This window comes from Tursiops truncatus, chromosome 8 (genome assembly GCF_011762595.2).
Source record: "Tursiops truncatus isolate mTurTru1 chromosome 8, mTurTru1.mat.Y, whole genome shotgun sequence".
In the NCBI taxonomy this organism is placed as follows: Eukaryota; Metazoa; Chordata; class Mammalia; order Artiodactyla; family Delphinidae; genus Tursiops; species Tursiops truncatus.
The window spans coordinates 19,106,358-19,126,589 of NC_047041.1; the positions used below are offsets into that span (position 1 = coordinate 19,106,358).

Consider the following 20,232-nt stretch of genomic DNA (forward strand, 5'->3'; position numbering starts at 1 on the left):
CCCAGTGGGCAGGACTCGGGGGACTGGTCTTCCCAGAATTTCTGTATCTGACACCCAGTGGCCCCAACTTCTCCAAGCTCAGAAGCTGATGCCGCCGGCAGTACCCAGCCTGGGAACGCAGCGTGTCGGAATCACCACCTACGAGGTCTTACCCGGGGAAGCAGATGCCCGTAGAAATCTGTCTCACTGCAAAGGAATCCCTCAAGCCTTCTCACTCCCCCATCTCCTAAGTGCCCCATAAAAGCCGAGCAGATCTGAACACTCCCATCAGACTGTCAATTCCAGGGAAAAACTGACCCAAGAATGCAGAGAAAGAAGGGGCAGAGAATAGAAAGGGACACCTCTATTTGGACAGCCTACGAAGCAGCGAGGAGAACATCGTTTACAGTCACAACCAGATACCTTGGCTTCATCACTGACCACATGACCAGTGCCTGCAGAGAGACACCCACCCTAGCCTATGCTAAGGGGCCTCCCTGTCAGTGCAGAGGGGAGGACCATGGACACCTCTCATCTATGGCCGCCAACTCCCTGGGGGCCCACACACATCCATCAGATACACACACTTATGTGCAACCAACCATCGGGAAGCACACACTGATCTTACTTTGCTGCTGCTCGACCAACGCACTTCCACACACACAGCCCTGTGTCACAGTAGCCCATGTCCTTTCTGGCCTCTCTCCCTCTGGAAACAGCAATCGTGATCACTGAGCTGAGAGCTGGGGGCAAGCACTCTAGACAGGACAGGCATAATGGAGGCCAGACGAAGGCCACCGGGAGGTGGGAGCATCTTCCTACCATACTTGGACACTGCAGAGCGTTTACGGGGACCCCTCCACTAGGCTGCAGCTGCATATTCTATGCCCACCTCTCCTGCCTGTGGTTGGCATACGGCTGCTCTGGAAAAGCAGAGAGGGGCGATGAAGATCTCTTTCTGCTCCGAGGAATTAGGTCATTGAGGAGACTGGCCATCAGAAGCGAGGCAGCTGGGCCAGAAAGCAGAACTCTCACTTTATTCCCACACTTGAGCTGGTCCTGGATCCCTAGAGACAGATCTGCATCTCCTGGGAGAGCTGCTCCCATGCCGGCCTCTAGCAGACTGGACTGCCTTTCATGGATGGGGGTTTCCAGCGTCTACTTTCTCCACTTGTTCTGTTTCAAGTGGCTCGGTTTAATCTTTGTTTCAATTGAAAGGCCCTTGGCAGGGAGGATTTTTAACTAACTAACTGGGCACCATATGTCCCTTCTCTTGGGGTTCCCACAGAGAAGAGATTTGGACCACAGCTGTGCAGGTAAGCAAGCATCAGAGAGAAAGTGCTTCAAAACAGTTACGTGGTCCTTGTATGAAATGGTAGATAGCAGATAAGGTCTCGAAAAAGGATCCTTCCTCAACCAGCATCCAAAGCTTGGCTGGAGCTGGGGTCTCTCCCATCTGAGGGGTCCCACGGACTGGCTTATCGTCAGTCCTCCAAGGCTGAATGACACAGGACCCTCACTCAGGAGGCTTGGCCAAGCCTTCCTGGGGGTCCAGGCCATCTCAACCTACTGCACAGCTAGGTACAAAGCAAAACTAAGCTTTGCATGGGCAACCGATCATGAGGATGGCTGTAAGCAAGCGAGTTGTCAGGGGCTGTTCAGGCACATTAGGAGGTGCGGCACTTGTGCGTTAATCCAAAGCGGGAAACTCACAGAAAGCAAAGCCGTCATACCTGGGATGGCTGTGGGCTGGGCCGAGGTCCTGAACACAAAGTGAGCTGCTTTGGACTTTCCCTGCTGGTTCTCAGCCACCACATAGACCTCGTACTCGGCATTCCAGTCCAGGGACTTGAGCATGACGTGGTCACTGCCAGATGGGAGCCTGATCTCTGGTTTCCATTCGGAGGAGAGCTTCTGGGAGAAACCGGCAAGGAAGATACAAGACACCAGAAAGCTTTAGGTGAAATAGCTGCTAAGACCAGCTAACAGGAGGAACATAAGGGAGTCAGAAATAAAAACCAAAGATAGGACATGGTCTTTACTCTTAACCAGCCTGAAAAACCCAAAGGTAATTGATCATGAAGGTCAGGAGGTCAACGTCGCCTGCCTGCAAATACAAACAGCGGCAGACCGCCAGTGTGGCATGGGGCCAACCCTTCAATGTCCTGTGCACCACCTTGAGAGCGTGCAGGGACCCAAGCTGCACTCTGGAATGCTGGCCCGTGGCCTAAGGATGACCTAGAAGAGTAATCCAACAACTGTGTTTCTTGGCCTGTTTCAGAATGTTGGTCACACTCAGGTGTGTGACTCACCTCTCTGACATGGGAACACTGCACAGATTCCACTTTTATTAAAAATAAACACTATCATTTATGGAGCACCCACTACGTGCCAGGCATTGGACTAAAGGCTTTCTGCACATTTTCTCCCTGCATCCCTACAACAAGCCTGCCAGTGCTTCTGCCTGGCCCTTACTAACGCTGATGACGGGGAAGGGAGGGAGAGGTCAGGTGACTTCCCCAAGCCACATGGGCAGTCGAGCTGTGGCCAAGAGCCTCTGGGCCCAAAGCCTTTCGTAGAAGGGAGCTCAACACACATCTACTGCGCTGAACTGGATCGTCCTATTGCGTGCAGTGTGACCTGCTCTCTGAGACTGGAGCTGGAGGTGTCACAGGTGTGAATTCTTCTGTCAGGTCCAAGGCTGAGGTGCCCAGAGTGCCTACAAGGTACACTCAGCTCAGCAGAGCACTGCCCAGGGCATAATTTCAGGCACGAAGCTGGAGTTATAGGTGCCCCTCTTTTCTCAAATGTTCTTTCAGTTCTATCCTACACGTTTGCCAGTGAGTTTGTTCTGGGTGGGAGCCGTCGACGCATGTCTACTGGATGATGGGCTGCTCCCTGGAAGAGCAGAACATGCTAGCAGTGTCACCTGGAAGGTGGTCTAGCCCATGGCTGAGGCTTCAGGAAGAGTTACATTATAGGAAAGCCAGCCGTCTTCCCAGAAAAATGCTTTGTACCAGCCAAAGGGATACCTTTAGGAATGGGATAGCACTCGTGTCATGGCCATGACCAGTGTGGGGAAATGCTGGAAGGGGGTGCTTATGTCCTCAGAGTCTAACTGGAAGCCAGGCTGTGGCTCTAAGTTGGCTCCCGAGCGTGTCAGCACGTGCCCCATTTTAATTTAAAATGAAGAAATTCAGCTGTTTTTGTCCTCTTTCTCTGAAAGGCTTCTTTCCTTGGCAAACATCATACAGAAGAGAGAGCCAGAATATAAAGCAAACATTACATTACGTAATACATATTAATAACGTATAATAATAGTAATGTTCAGCACATGTTAGGATTTGAGGTGGAAGGGAGAGGACAGTTACGGTTGTCGAAGTCTAGCATATCGCAGTGCTTTGCCCCAGTTGTCTCTTTAAGGCAGGCCTGCCTGGCACAGCTGGGACGGCTCTTCTGGAACACTGACACCTGATGTGGCCTCATGAGGGAGCTATTTCCAGCCCCAGCCTGCATCATAGCAGTGATTATCACAGTTACCACGTACAGAGTTTTCCAAGTGTCAGGCACATTTCAGGTTCTTTGCTTACGTTATAACTAATCTTTACAACAGCTTGATAAGCTCTCTCCATTTTATTGATGGAGAAATGGAGATTATGGAAGACTGGGTGACCTATTCAGGTCCCATGCCGCTCAATGGTAAAGCTGGAATCGGGTCCCATGTCTGTTGGGCCACATCAGCATAATAACACATAATAACATCCTCCCCCCACACTGCCCACTTCCAGTGGGCTCCATGGGACCACCTGCCCAGTCCCTGAATCCTACTCCACAGCAAGGAAACCGCAGGGACCTCTCAGATGGTCGTGCCTCTGGGCTGGGCCTTAGGAAAGTCAACTGAGGCTCCTCTTCCAACAACAGGCTCGCGCCTGACTTCACAGTTAAGGAGGAGAGGGCTGAGTGGACTGACAGGCTGCCCAGCGGCTGAGACGTGTGCCCGGGAGGGCTCTGTGCTGCGCGGACTCTCTGCAAACATAACCGGCTTAGGGCTCCCATGGTACTTCAAGCAGGGCTGATCAAAAGGCAGATAGGGAGTAGGTCAGACTTCCCGGGAAAAGCCTATTTTGGGGGCTATCTGAAGAAAGAAAACTCCTCTCAAGTTCATTATTTTCTACGGGCAAGAAATCCTAGCAAGAGGCTATTTCCAATGCTCAGATGCTGCCTCTAAACCTCTCAGCAATTGGCTGTGGAAGGCAATGGCCAAGGGTCATTCTAAAACCAGAAAAAACCAAAAAGCCACAATGGGGTGATTTTCAGTTTGGGGGTCGGGGATGAAAGGTGGACTGTCAGAAATCTTAGATGGGTGGTGGGCAAACCCAGAAGAAAAGGCTTATGGCCAGGCTCACTGGTAGCCGGACAGCAGGGTGACAACAGCTCAGGTGGGCTGCACGAGCACTGGGGGTAGGGTGAGGGAAGGAGCTGGTTTAGGACCTGAGGCAGCCCAGGCCGGGGGCTAAGGACCCCGTCTCTTCAGGCACACAGACCTGGATTCAAACCCTGGCTTCCTGGCTGTATGAGTCATGCGGTCACTGACTGCATAAGCCTCACTTACTTCCTCTGTAAAGTGGGGATAATCATTAAGACCAACTTCGTAGGGTTCTTGGGGAGAAGAAAATGCATGCGATCATGGGCCTGCACGCCTGGCCTCTGATACACGCTTTATCCAAGTGTGATTATCAGATATCAGTATGTTATTTGCAAAAAGTACTGGGTGATGGCAAGATAACTTCGTAGAAAAATTTAGGAAGCAGAAAAATCAATCATGGTATGGATTTGTCATCACCAAAATCATTTTAGAGGTTTTTAAAATGGTCTCAGTGTGTTTATCCATGCTATACGTAGCACAGAGGACCATATTCAATATCCTATGATAAACCATAATGGAAAAGAGTATTAGAAAAAGAATGTATATATATGTATAATGGAGTCACCTTTGCTGTACAGAAGTAATTAACACAACGCTGTAAAATCAACTGCATTTCAATTAAAAAATATAAAATAGGGGACTGAAAAAAAAATGGTCTCAGCGTAGACATGACCTAAAGGCTGCAAGTCAATCTTGGAATGTAAAACCCTAACCCGGACCCAGGAGCCACCTGCCAGGCACAGAGGCCGCCCCCGCCCCCCTGGGCTTTGCACGTTGCTGTGCCAAGAAGGCAGGTGTCAGGGTTACGGGGTGGTGTGACGCCCGGGAAGGAGGCCACTCACCGCTCGGTACTTGACCAGGTAGTGTCGGATCGGGGAGCCGCCGTCATCCTGCTTGATCAGGTTCACCTTAATAGAGTTTCCATCCTCTCCCATCTGCCCTTCGAGCTTAGGTGCACTGGGTTCCCCTGCAACAGCCACGTAATTTGCATGACATTTTCATCCACAAAATGAAAATCCGATCCAACAGAATGGGAGGTAGTGATGGGCTGGGGCTGGCCTCTTGCTTTGTCAGCAATTCAAATGGTTAAAAAGCAATACATATAAAACTCTGAATTCCAGTTGGATGCCTCAGACTTAGCCCAAAGTGAGAATGCCTTTTGGGAATGTTCTGGGAAACCACCCTCCCTACTAGCATAGTTCTTTTACCATTTTAGAGAGAAGTGGGTTTTTTGTTGTTGTTTTGGTTTTTTTTCTGTCACGTGCCTGTATTTTCTTTTAGCTGCTCTTACAACTATAGATTTAACTTTTATGAACCTGGTACATAAATATGGGAAAATGTAAGCATTTAAGGAGAAAACTACACCCATCAAATAAGTTTTCAAAACAGCCCATTTTTTTCCCCCTGGATATATGATTCATCCCAGCGGTCTAATCCCTAACTGGGGTGGAATGATGCTGCATTCCTGTGACCATCTTTGTATGAATTAAATTTTATTACTTAGATTCATTAAAAAAAAATAACGAGTTTCCAGTTGTGATTAAGTAAAGCACGAGTTGCTGCAGGCAATTTTCTTGTAAGTATCCGGCATTTGCGGCTCAACAGCCTGAGTGATAATCCTTGGTACCTTGTATTAATGGAACGATCATTAAAGTCTTTTTATTTGTGAGAAGAGAGAGAGGGAAATATGTCTTTAGCGTTTCTCAGCAGAAAAAAGTCAACGTTTCTCTTTTCCTTGCAGTAGAACTCTGAATCCAAGGTCGAGAAGAAAGATGAGCTTGTTTGTGACAAACTACCAGGGCTGGGATGGTTCTTCAGGAAGAGGGCGATTGACTTTAAGAGAAACTATTGCATTAGTATATGTTGAAAGCAATGAGATGAGAGAATGTCTGTTATAAAGAGTTAAAATGAAGATTTACAACACTTGGGAACCCTGTACCTCCTGTGGAAAGCATCTCTGTATCTATTTCATGACCTCAGACAGAAAACGTGGAGAGCCTATAAAAGAGTTACCTTCTGGGTGGGTGGTCCTCACTTGTTCTCTGGAAGACAGAATCACAGACATGGGACAGGAGAGCCAGGGGAGGCTTGTCACCAGGCTTTGGGCCTCATCACCCACAGTGTACCTTTGGTAATTTAATGAGAAGGCTGCTGGTAAGGTCAGTCCAGCCCACTGTCCTCACTCAGCTACTCTGAGAACCTACAGTGGCGGAGTGTCCTACTTTTCCCTTTGAGACAAGGAGGAACCAGAGACAAAGCTAATGAGAGCCCCGCTACTCGGCCTGGGTCGGCAGCACGCACTCCACCTGGAAGCTCGATTAACAGGATCGCGAGGCGATCTTGCTGCACGTGTGCCAGTCATGGGGACACATAAAAGCAACAACAGGGAGGCTGTGTAATCTTCATGTCTGAGGGATAGAGTATTTAGGAAAATTTGTGCTTATTATTTGTTTTCTTCAATCAGTAATTAAGGAAAAAGAAAAAGAAAAACAAAAAGATAAAAGGGCTTCAGGCGAAGACCTGTCCTGCTTTTATGCCACTATCTAGCCACCAGCGCCAACTATTCAGTGGAAAGTACTTAGAGATTTGGTTTAGATAATGTCAAGGTGCGTACGCTTCTCAAATTCTTTTGGACCCTTCTAAGTCTTAGATAATATTTCAACTATGTCTTATACCATTAGAGATATCCAGTGCCAAAAAGAAATTCAAAGTGGAGTATATTTTAGAGTAGGGAAGGAGGTCTGTGTAGATTCAACGAGGCTGAACAACGGAATAGGAGATGCAGTAGAACTTTACAAATTCTACTCTCCTGCTCAGTTAGAGTGACCACCTCGTCCTGGTTAGCCTGTGACTTTCCAGGCGTTAGCACTGCAAGTCCTTTACCATGGACAAACCCTTAGTCCCAGGTGAAACAGGATGTTGGTGACCCTGGACTGAATGAAGACTTACATTAATCATTATAACTTTCTGTATTCAGAATTGCAACACTGACTCTGGGATTAATGCTCTCTTTGCCTTCAGAAGGAGGGAAGGAGGTGGCATCAGCGGTCCTTCCAACACGCCCACCAAGCAAGGACCTAGTCCTTCCCCCGAGGCCTCCTAGGAAGGGAACTAGAGATTATTCCCCTGGGGCTGCTCTGTCTGTACCTTCCTTACTATTTTCTCTCAGATTTGAGCTGTATGGCTCTCCAGGGCTGAATCAATACCGCAAAACGTTGAACCCTGCTTTGGGGGGAGTGTCTACTTAGAAGAGGGGCTTTCTCCAGTGTTGTGAAGCTCCCTTTAGAACTGAATGCTAAGGATGCCACAGTGGAGCTCAGGGGGTCTAGTGCCTTGGCTAGGTCACTGCCTCAGTCTCCACATTTGCAAAATACCAGATGCTCCCGAGGGCGCCTCCTCACTCTGTTATCACCGTGACACTGTGACAGTCACTGTGCTAGGGTGAGCTATCGAGAACACCTTGGCTATTTTCATGATGCTGTAAAACACAGAACCCCAAATCTAGGATGTTCAGTCAATTTTAGGGAGATGCACCGCAAGATCAACAATTCCATATCACTTAGGCACAGAGATGCCCATTTTTTCTACAATTTTAAAAAAAGTTATCTCCAAAAATTCCTGTCTTTGAAAAAAAGGCCCCAAGAGTCTTCAAAGACATATGAAGAAAAATCTAGCCAAGGAATCCCTGCAAAAACCAAGAGCCCCGACGAAGGTGCTGTCCTATTTTTGGATTTGTTTCAGAAAAAATATAGCGGGAATCACAGAGCAACCACTAAAAATTATACCACAGTTAGAACATAGTTCTAACATTTATAAAAGTTAGAACACTATAATTTGCCACCATTTTAGCTGAGTGACTACCACGTAACTCTGATGTGTATTGCTTTCTCATAGAATTTAGAGTATTTTATATCATATCATTTAGAGTGCTTTAAAGATAATTTATTCATCAAATGCACATTCAGTACATACTAAGTACCAGGTAGTCCATTAGGCTTTCGAGTTTCAAAGGTGATTAAGACAAGTTTTTGTTTGCCAAATGAAAAAACTTATTCAATTATTATTCAATTCTTTGCATGGTGGGGCCCTTGTACAGAAATCTAACTCTTCCTATGACAGTATTTCCAAAGGATGGTCCTATTCAACTAATATCATAGAGATCTGGACCAACGTCATGGCCTTGCAACTTGTTCTAAGGACATACAGGTGTGGAAAGAGCAATATTTGTTTAATCAATTGTCTTACTCATCTTCAAATGTTTATTGGCAGCAAATTTTTTTTAAAGATTAGAAATGGGGTTAAAGAAACCATTTCCTAAGCTCTCTGCAAAAAGAATGTTCCAGCCACGCCTGAGGAGGGAGGGGGCTGACACCAAAGAAATGGGCCTGGCATTCAGGAGGCTTGCAGCTTTATTGAGCACATTAAGAGAGGAAATTATTTAGAGGGTCCCAGCGTACACTCTGTTCTGAGATGGCTGCTCTGATTGAAATCATTATGGGTAATTTCAGCAAAACCAATATTGTAATTATTTGTAAATGCTGGCTTGCAATTCAGCAGCAATCGGCAGGTGGCGCCAAGAAAACCCCTGGGGTTAATTATACCCTCCGAGTTTAGCTTCAGCCATGAGTCAAATTTATTTCCCTAAATATTTTATGTAAAGACTAAAACAGTGGTATTCGTAAAAATAAACCTTGTCAATAACAAATATGAAATAGCAGGCAATTCTGGTATTTTCTAGAAGACTGTAAATCGTGTATGCAAGAAAAAAAAAAGAATGTTCCAGAGAGACCGCATACAGTCAAAAATATTACTGGCAGGTCCTATAAATTCCCCTTAGAAACCGTAATTGAAATGTGTATTTCTGGCCATGTAGATTGCAGGTTCTTCTTTGTAATTATGGTGCTACTGGCCCTAAAATCAGAGTCAGCTTCATGTCTTTCTCCTCGTCAGCAGAAGCCCTGGGACCAGAAAACTACTGCTGGATATCTGAATTCCACACAAAAAATTCTAGCAAACCCAGGGCCTTTGAACAGCAACTATGAATTCTGGAAGGAAAACAATATTCTACTTCTCACTCAAAAAGCCCAAGGACCAAGAGTTGTATGTTCTGAATTGGCTGAGGGGCCAATAGGCTGAGACAGGCTGGACCTGGGTTCTGTCTTCACCCACTTTGTTTTCTCTCCCATCAGGACCCACACAGGGTTCGATGCATCTGAGAAGAACCCAATGATGGTCGTAGGGCCTGCATTAGAATCTTTTACTACCAAAAAGGATTGTCTGGCATTAAAAATACTGTTCGTTCTGTTTCTCCTAATGCCTGTTCCCCTTAATGATTATTTCTTATAAGCAATTTGAAACTGTTTTAAAAAGTCCAAAATGTATGATTAAGCTGTTCTGATATGACGCTTGTTTGATGTTTCCAATTCAAGAGCATTTAAAATTACATCAAGAAGTTCGAAGTTTGATTGGTCCTTACGGGATCAGCAAATTACCAAAGGGAATCAGGACTTAGTTTTAGACCACCAACTCTCCTTCCTCAGACCAACCTCTTAGCCCTAATGTCAAACAGACGAATGTGATCTATGCCACATGCACTCCTGGACCCTCAACATCTCCCTGACGCCGCTTTGGCAGCCTACTGGCTATTCTAGACTAAGGTGGTTTTCCAATACTCCCGAAGAGCAGCCCGCAGTGCTTGGACTGACATCCATTCGTCCTGAGCATCGCTCCCCCAAATCAGGCCCCTGGAGTAAAGCGTTCTTTTTCTCCTGAGCGCTTGTGTCTTAATTGTTAAGGATTTGCTGTGCTAGCATGACCTGACTCTTTGCCATCCTAGTCCCTGGCTCTGGGGAGTGCTGGGGTACAGAACGAGCGGGTATGGGCGTGGCTAGGTCCCCCACTTCTACAGAGAAAGGATGCTTGGCTCTCTGCGGCCAGGCTCATGGAGGCATCCAGTCCACAAATCTTCCCAGCACGAGTTTTCTTGGGAATTGTGAATGGGAGTGTGTGCTGGGGGTGGGGGGGGGGGGCGCGGTGGGAGGGGCTGGGGGGAGGCCTGGCAGCACCGAGGATGAATTAAACAGCAACAAATGAACTCTGACAGACCGAACCACAAAAGTACCAATTCCCTTCTCGTGGGTGTCATGAAAACACCAACAGATTCATTGATCAATTATCTTTGTTTCATCATCCTAAAAAGAAAAGATGGCCACAAAGGTATGGCTCGTGGTATGGGGGCTGATCCAGGCTGAGGAAGTTAAGACAGAAATAACCGCCGTCACCAACAATGAACTTGGCTCCTGCCTCCGAGGTCACAAGGTGGGTGCGTGAACATCTCCAACACTATTTCATGGACGTGAGGTTCGTTATTAAGAAGTACGAGGCTCCTGGGAGGTTTTAGCCCTCACACTGGTAAGCCCTAGGGAAACGGGCACTTTCTGAACCCCGCGGTCCCTGCCCACAGGATCCGGGCTGATATACATCACTGCCTTGGTCCCTTCACGCTAGCTTTCTACCCTGGTAACCACCAGTGCTGGGAATCCTTCGGAATAAAGGCAATTAGAGCAGAACCCCTGGTGAAAAGTCTATGTCGACCTGCCAAAGACCGTGGCAATCCAGACACACAGCTGTAAAAAATAAAGGAGGGGCAGTGGAAGGGAGGGTTAGTGATGTTTTCGATCTAAGAAGGAAGAGTGGGTGTTAAAGAGTTTAGTTCATCAGAATCAGCATTTCCTAGTACAAGTCAGTGTCAGTAGCTAAAGAAAAAAAGATCATTATAAATGGGTGGGGAGGGATCCATGCTCAAACATGCAGCACACGAACAGGGGGGTGCAGGGGGCATCTCATCACATACATGCTGGTGGGAAGGGAGTCCCATTTATGCAGAGTCCTCGGTAGCTGATGGAGGCATGGAGGAAGCGGGACCCACTGTTGTGTGATGTCATGATACCAGAAATAAACTTTGGCATCAGGAGCTCAAATTTACACTTCCAACAAACCCATGCCTGTGCCCTTGGGCCAGGTGTCTGAGCTTCCCTGCCATGGACCCCTCCCTGCAGAGCTCTGTGGGCTCAGAGGCCAAGTGGCCCTGGGCTGTTCTCGATGCCTGTGTTCATCTTCCTTCTTCTGGATGGATACAGAAGGTGCACGGACACCTGCCATACGTTAATCACATCGTAGGCAATTTTGCGGGGGGGGCGGGGGGGGCGGAGGGTAGTGGACACTGGATTTAATCTATTGTGGGCATACAACCAACCCACTGTTCACTTAAACCCTCTTCATTAGGCTTAGCTCACCTGAAACCCTTACTAATGCCCAGAGGAAACATCCCTAACTAATATTTTTCTTCTCTGTAAATCTTACTTGTTCCAGCCTCTCCACTCCCTTCAAGTTTATTATTAAAGGGCATTTCCTGCTGCTTGTTGCTCATCTGAGTAACCGTCCTCTGCCTGCCCCCTTGCAAATGGCAGGAGAGGGGTGGTTTGATGAGGGGGTGATCACGCTTCGGAATTCCACAGGCTCCCGAGGTGCTATTTTAGTACTGGCCAAATTTTCTACTGACAGCCAAGACCACCGCTCAGGTGTGTTTCTAGGGCAACTGTGGGAAACACCTTCAAACACTTCTAGCCTTGCTTAAAATGTCTGCAAGAGATCTCTCCTCAGAGGTGTGAATGAGCTTCTACCTCGCGCTGCATTCTGAGCCACAGCATTGCACAGAAATGACCCAACTTGGTTTTACAGAAGAAACTAAGGGGTTTCAACCCAATATCTGCTTACACTTCAGCTTTCAGGGGAAAGGTTCAGCCTCTGAGCAGTCATCCCAAGTCTGAAAAGAGCTTGTCTCCCTCAGGGAAATAATGAAACCACATTTTTTTGTGTGTGGGACTTGGAGTTTATACAATCATAGGTTCCCAATGTTCTTTCCTCTGCCCTAAGACTCACAGATTAAGATAATTTTTTAAGCTAGGTCCAAGTTTTTAGCACTATGGAGGTTTCCTGATTTGGGGACATCCCTCCTTTATTTCATACGATGTAAATGTTAAACATCTCCATTTTTGGAAACGAGGACGCCTTCCATCCAAGACCCTGTCCAGGAGTCTGGTTGTAAATGGGACTAAACTGGGGCACGGTGGTCATGCCCAGAGAGCTGAAGTCCTCAGAGGGTGTCAATGCGGAGGGCGAGGGGTGGCACACACAGGGCTCACACACGTGGGGTGCACGGGACACAGGACAGACCAGGGACAGAGCACATGCGAGACAAACGGCCGATGGTTTTGTTCGTGTGGATGTCGCCCAATCAGCTCTCAGAGAAGCGAGGTCGCCGGGGACCCCTCGCATGCACGGGCGCCCTGGGCGGGGGGGTTACTGGTGTTAGTTTCGCTTTTGTGATCAGTTTAGCCCGTGTGTCTCAGGTTGTGACGTGAAGTACAAATTTTCAGTTAGTCACACATGTGACTCCCAGGGTAGGTTTGAATGGATGTTTGATTTTACTGGGGGAAGTGGTGAGCAGAGGCTTCCTTTACTCTTCATGGTAAATAAGAAATGTTTTTAAAAGGTTGTGACAGTCACAATATTAACTAATTATTTTGTCACTCCTGTGCGCTTAATTAGGCGATAATTTTTTTTGCCTTTGCTGCAAGGGTCAATTGTGTGCTTCTGGATTACATGGCTCTCCAGTCATGGTAATTGTCAAGTGACTTTTGCTTTGATTTTTCTTCCCTCCTGCCCGGAGTGGGAGGTGGGTCACTTGAAAAGTGACACCTCGGCCATCACAGCCAAACTGCTCTAATTCCAAATTCTTCAATCTCTCATTTCAGAAAGCCTTCAATCTGCATGAATTTTATGAAACTCTCTCATTGGTTTTAAGCAAACACAACCTTTGGGATTGATACGTTTCTCTCTGTAGCAATGTTATGTTTTTATGGAAATGTGGCATTTTAGAGCAGCTGTGGTTTGTAGAACTACGAAAGTTAAACAACAATGCTATAAAGCTCACTTGCAACATTGCTTTCTGGGAAATCATGTTTATGAGCTATCTGGTAAAAATTCTGCCATGGCTAAAGTGATTTTACTGTAGCCAAATTTCTTGAAGCAAACCATTAAACCGAAGGCTGTCATGGCATCAAATTGTCATGTAAAGGCTACAAAGGATGATGAATTCTGGATTTGCACTGATTGAGAACAAGAGGAAATCTCTCAAATGGCTTTGCTTAGGAAATCCAAGACAGGAAGGAATGAGTGGGCCCTACGTGCCAGGCTGTGGTCCCAGATTTATTTCACTAATCAGAACAAAGAGTTTTACCTTCTGTTCACCAGCGTGGACGACATCATCAGCACCATGCAAGCCACATGACAAAGTCACATGATACGCACGCACATGATTGGTTGAAAGGAAAGTGGAGGAGATCACATGGAAAATACAAAAAAATTAAAAACTGATGTAAACAATGGGCAGGGAGAAAAATCAACAACAAAATCACAGACTAAATAAAAGGAGAAATTAAATTAAATTAGCAGCATATATAGGAAACATTGGAAGGGCAGTAAAACTGCCCGGAGATAGAAGACTAACAAATCATAAAGAGCATTTGGTTAACAACACCAGTAAGCATTAGCTACAGCTGCAACACTGCATATTAATACCACATCAAGGAGGAGCATGGAAACTTGTTTTGAAATGGGGAGGTGTCTCTGTCAGGACCCAGATGCCAAAGTCAATCCAGGAGACTGTTGAAGGAGAAACACAAGGCAAGTTATTCTTCACAGATTCCAGAAATGTCTCGGCATCCTTGGAAAACAAGGGCAATGAAACAGAGCATGGTCAGGAAGGAAGAGTCCCATGATTTTTAAGGTGCAGACCGTGTGCCCTGGAAGAACAAAATATTGCATTACATTAAGAAGTCATTTCATGTTTCCTTTGGCGCAATGAGGAGGCAGGTGTGGGATGAGCGAGGGTTGGAGGATGCAGGTAGAGAAGGTGGCCAGGGATCTCATCTCACTGCCGTATTCGTCTACTCATGTTATCCTAGGGGCCACCATGAGATAACACCAATCAAGACACATATAAAAGAAGAGGCCAGTATTTTGTTCTCTACGTCTGTGAGTCTGCTTCTGTTTTGTTAGATTCACTAGTTTGTTGTATTTTTTAGACTCCACAGATAAGTGACATCATACAGTATTTATCTTTCTCTGTCTGACTTATTTCACTTAGCACAATGGGTACCAGTGGGGAAGAGGTACAAACTATTTGGTTTAAAATAGCTACAAGGATAGATTATACAACACAGGGAATATAGCCAATATTTTATAATAACTATAAATGAAGTATAACCTTTAAAAGTTGTGAATCACTATATTGTATACCTGTAACTTATATAATATTATACAGCAACTATACTTCAATGAAAAAAAAAACAGTTAAGTAAAGAACCATGAAGTAGTATAATAAAGATTCTAACAAAATAATAATAAAAAAAAGAGGCCAGTGCAGAAAGGGAATAGGTTTCCTTCCGGAGGTTGAGACCATAACTCTGTCAACACTAAGCAGCAGAAACTGAACCCCTGGCTCAATGAGCTAAGAATTTGACCTTAAACACATGTTCGGGCATTTTAGACTTGTGGTGAATGGATAAGACACGAGTTTGATTTTTACAATGAAAAAAACAGCTTTCTTGTTTGGATTTGCCTATGCTCCTTTTTGTCCTATGTTATATTTACATCTGATTTGTTGCTGAGTGATTCTGCTTCAACAAAAGGCCTTTGGGGTTTCCCACCTTAACTTTCACAGGCCAAGGGGCATTTTGGCTATTACCAGTTGGCGTTAAGAGAGAAGGAGGACAAAAAAGGAAGGTGAAGATACCTTTCTGCCCAAAGCACATCAATGTTTAAAAATGATTCGAGAGAAATGCTTCAACCACGTGACACAGTCCCTTGCCACCGTGAGCTGATAAGAGCGTTTGTTTCTCACTGTCCGACACTGCACAGCGTCTGGCACATTCCAACCAAGGGTGCCTGCAGGGATTATAGACAACTGAGCAGTTTCTCCTTTGATTTTACTTAGGCTACCTTCATTCATTCATAATTATAAATGAATCAATACACACACACAGAAGCAAAAATAAAAGACATTATTTACATTCAACCCTACTGACTGACTGATGATTGATGGATTTTTGGATGCTTCCAGCTACTCTGCTGTTAGTTTCACTGCAGTTCACACGTGCTCCATTCTGCCTTACAGTTGAGAAATATGTTCATGCTAAATACAGGCTGCTGCCCAATCGTGACTGTCTTTCCTTTATCCCGGTATCCACTGGGACCTACAATTTGGGTCAGTAGTCAAGTGGTTCAAAACAAAGAAGACTCAGACTTTCTTCTCTTTGGATGTCACTGCTAATCATTTTACCTGTGGGAAGAAATGCCTGATGTTTAAAAGTTAAACCTATGTCAGGGGAGAGACACCTAATTCCTCCTGAAGGAAAAATCTGGATCCAAGATTGTTTTCCTTCCAGAGAAGACCAACCTACAGTGAGACACCTTAAATATGACCCAAGCTGTGCAAATGCATTGTGTAGCCTTTTCCCGCTATGCTCTGCACGGCACACACTGCAGTCAAGCTGCAAAGGACTAGAGCATCGCTGTTAGCAGATGAAAGGGTGCTGTTAATTTCATTCCTTTTCCAAATGCAGAGAAACCCATCACCTGAATTAAACCCATGTGAGCACAGCTCATTGTCGCCTGCTCTGCTCTGCTCACAAAATGTAACCTCAAAAGCATCAGGAATTAAAATTCACTGCAGCAGCACACGGAGAGAACACCAAGAAAGCAGACTGTCAGCTATGTTCTGCAGTAGAAAAGAGAACCACTCCGTGCAAAACGCAGAAACTCTTTTCTTCTCTGTTCAATTCTGTATCAGAAACCCTGGCCCAGGGAGTGGAGTGGGAGCTGTACTTTGCATCCTTGCTTTCTGCCTTCTGCTCTGACTACCCTTGATGGGATGCACGTCATTCTTCCTGTGCACTCAGAAGTATTATAAAATCTAAACCTCGCACACAGCTGTGGACACACACACACACGTTCCAGATGACTTGTCAGGGAGTTTAAGGCCTAACGCACAAGCCTACATCATTAGAGCGTTATAAAGACTAGCTTGGAACATGTTACAGATTGTGATGAAGTGTAACGTTTTCTGTGATGGGAAAGATGGTACAGTTTGGCCATCAGGAGATGAATTCCAGAACTTTCATCTAGACTTTCAGCACACAAACTTGACAGAGCCTGGTTATGCTTTTTGAGGCCATAATTTTTCTAGCACGAGGGAGGCTAGAAGCCCCTCTCCTTCCCCACGTGCTGGGGGCACACACTGCCACACTCTGCAGGAGGCAAAGGAGGGCGCGCTGTCAGGGAGCAGAGGCTCCCTCCTTCCTCACCCTCTCCCTTTCCCCAGGCAGCCAGCTTCTATTCCTTCCCTCCTTGTTCTCAGTCTTTTAGCTATTCTATTTTAGGCCTTCTCTCTCTCTCTCTCTCTCTCTCTCTCTCTCTCTCTCTCTCTCTCTCTCTCTCTGTGTGTGTGTGTGTGTGTGTGTGTGTATGTGTGTGTCAGAGGGGGAGAGACAATGAAAGCTGGGACGAGATGCTCTCCTTTTGTCTCCTCAGCATTTCTCTAATCATTTTCTGGTTTTTTAACTTGGGGGTAAATTTGGAAAAGTCTCCTTGTGCACAGAGTTTTCTTCAAGAATCACCCCAGTTCTTTCGGTGACACTGGGTCTGCTCTCTTGGCCAGGCAGACAGCATGCTTAGGGACCCACACCAGGCAAGGAGCCTCCGTGCACGCACAACTGTTGCTTTCAGCACTCGGGGGGGAACCAGGGACAGCACTGTGACCCAGGAGTCGGCTCTGCCACAAGTGGCAGTCTGGCCCTGGGCAGCTAAGCTCTGTACTCACTAGATGGTTTCGTGGTGGTAAGGGCAGGAAGAGGCCAGGTTGCTATGGAAACATGAAGGATGGAAAGGGCACAGAAAGGTGAAAGAGGGAACGGAGATAAATTAAATTTATAAATACATATCTATGTGCGAGTATATATATTAAGGCATTATTATAAAGAAAAAAGAGATGGTGAAGCAGGTATTCTCTCATTTCCTTCTTCTCTGATTTATCAATATGAATGTAGGTATTTTAAAGGGAATATCAGTGATTTTACTGACAAATTATTCTCACGCAGCAAGAAGTAACATAACTCTCATTTATTCTTACTATGAATTCCAGCTACTACGTGCTGGGCACTGTGTTTTGTGTTTTTCATACTTAATCTTTAATTATCATAAATACCTATAGAGTAGGTAGAATCTTTCCTTCCTTTGGGAGATAAAAGTATGAGGTTCGGAGAGGTGGGGGGACTCATTCAAGGTCATGGAGTTACATACAGAAGTAGTGGAGCTGGTATTTGACCTTGGTCCCCAAACCTGAATTCCTGCTGCTACAGTCCACTGCCTGGAAAGCAGTGCGTGGGGTAGGCGGGCTTGTTTCCAAGTCAAGTAGATGCCGCAAAGGGCTCTGAGCCTGGGGCTTGAATCACTCCCGAGGCTCCACCCAAGGTGCAGGGCTTCTGCGGCACCGAGGGGTGAGGGTCCGCCGGGCAGCCCCACCGGCTGCACTGCCTGCTGCTCTGCGCACATGCTGGTGTGACACCCGGGTCTCGCTCAGCAGCTGTCTCACTCTGCTCTTTCCCTCTGGAGTGCTGGGTTCATCACTCCGGACAGTGGGAGGCCCGGAGCTCTCCCTACGCCCGGGGACTCAGGGGAACAAAAGGGCATGGCAGCCGAATGAAATAAGGTGGTAAACGAGTGAGGCTCAGGCAGGGTGACAAAGCCTGAGACCGACCAGGCGACACCACGGCCGGCTTACTGGCACTGCTCCTAGGTGGGCAAACAGCTTGATAAACGCCAGGTTTGTTGTTATTTGCCGGGGGTGGGGATACGATTACTTCTCGTGTTTTATAGAGGAGAAAAAACAAGGCTCCCTGGTAAAGGGTTCAATAACGTGCCTAAGGGCCTACGGTCGGGCACATCCGCAAGCAGACACTGCTTCTTTTCCCACAAGCATTTACGAGAAATATATGCATTTATGGAGAAAGCAAAAGCTATAGACCTCGCTATCTAATTTCAATGTCTGAATCCAACTATGCCGATTAAAATGAAGGGTGAAAACACAGTGACCCAAACATTTCTGATGACCCTGCAGAACAGACATTTTTCTTGGGAAATCCCTTTGGCTTCTCCAAACAATCAGCCTGCTATGAATCCCGAGGACAGGGCTGGGGCTGCCACAGCCTCAGGGAGCCTGTCTGCGGGGTTTTCTGTCCAGAGCCACGCTTCCCACTCGCCTCCTCTTGTGGGGAGAGCTGTCCACCGTGCATCTGAGCGGACCTGTGCCTACTTCTCATCTGCTTCTCTAAAACCCCGTGCTGCTCTCCACCCACAGAGTGGAATTAACACCTGGTAAGGGAGGTAACGTGAGGCAGGCCCACTGTGGCTGGCAGAGAGCAAGCAACCTGAAGAGAGATGGATGAAGAAAATGGTACTCACTATCCGGATGAGACAATGGAACAGGGGTGGAGGAGCTAGCAGGAGCCGCTGAGGAAAGAAAAATGAAGGTGAAAAAAAAGGGGAAAAAAGATCATCGCGGCACACAGATACTGAAGGGAAGAATGGAAGAGGCAACCCGGGCGTGTCAGTAAGAGAAGCTGAAGCGAGTTAGAAGTGGGAAGGAGAACCCCATGCGTGAGAACAGGTGGCCGGCGGCCCAGCAGAGAGCAGGGCCTCTCTGACTTCAAACCCTGAGCCTGTGCGCCTGCCAGGCCCTGCCGTTCAGGTAAGGGACTGGGCCAGGAACAGCTGCAGAGGCCTCCAACCCTGCCTGAAAACAAAGAGCCGGTTCCGCAGGACCAGCTGTCTCCATCGGCTCAGGTGTCAGGAGGGAAGGGAACTTGGACCCCAGCTTAAGGTGAACCAGCAGAAGAGGGGAAAAGCACTTTGGTTTTGCCATTACCTACTTCTTCATGTGTATACATAGGCATATACCTACGTGGGTGGCGTGTATTTATAGCACAACCTGTGTGCCTCACTCTCTGATTTCAGGGTCCCAAGGAAACAGAAACAACTATCCTCCTTAATGTTTGTGACTGGGCGGGGTGGGGATGGTTCGGCATCTGGATGGTACGACAGCCACTGCTGCCCTCCAAACCCTATGAAATGTGATGCTCTGGCTGCTGCCTTGTGCACAGGGGGCAAAGCGAATTAACATCGAGTGTCATTCTTGTCCTCGAGAGAAAGGGAATGTTCGAGGGGCCGGGACTAACGAAGTTAATGCTAACCAACTTTCTGCATGGAGAACCTTTAAAATGGTGCATCTGAGACGTTTTGGACACCGAAGGGATCTTTAGTTTTTCATTGGCAAACATTCAGAAGTTGCTCCATCAGCAATCACAACACATAGTCCCCTTTGAGAGCTGTACGAACATTTGGAAAAACATCACTGCATCTCCAACATTGCGTTGACACTCATGGTTCTGTCTTTCTCGTACCTTCCAGATGAGGGTACCTCATTGAACCATCGAGTACAATGTCACTGGAATCAGAGCAAGACAGGCTACTAACTCATCATGACATGATAGACTGGTTAATTCTGGTAAAAGCGTATCTCTCTCTCCTTTTTTTCCTTTTTATTTATGTATTTATTGGCTTGAATCGTTCGCGTGATTGTCCATATCATTCTGGCAAAGGGATGGGGTTTTATGTGCTTTAACCACAATATATTACAATGCTTTAAC

The 20,232-nt window shown here is 46.6% G+C and overlaps 1 protein-coding gene across 6 annotated transcripts in view; it reads right to left on the minus strand.

Moving 5' to 3' along the window:
- The window catches only part of NCAM1 (neural cell adhesion molecule 1), a 319,807-nt gene that overhangs the window by 14,567 nt on the left and 285,008 nt on the right, over positions 1-20,232 (minus strand). For 3 of the 6 annotated variants that reach the window (XM_033860449.2, XM_033860451.2, XM_033860455.2), the window contains exons 14-15: positions 5,248-5,372; positions 1,713-1,890 (exon numbers count right to left, since the gene is read on the minus strand). In XM_033860449.2, coding sequence (XP_033716340.1) covers positions 1,713-1,890; positions 5,248-5,372 — 303 coding nt within the window. 6 annotated transcript variants of the gene reach the window in all.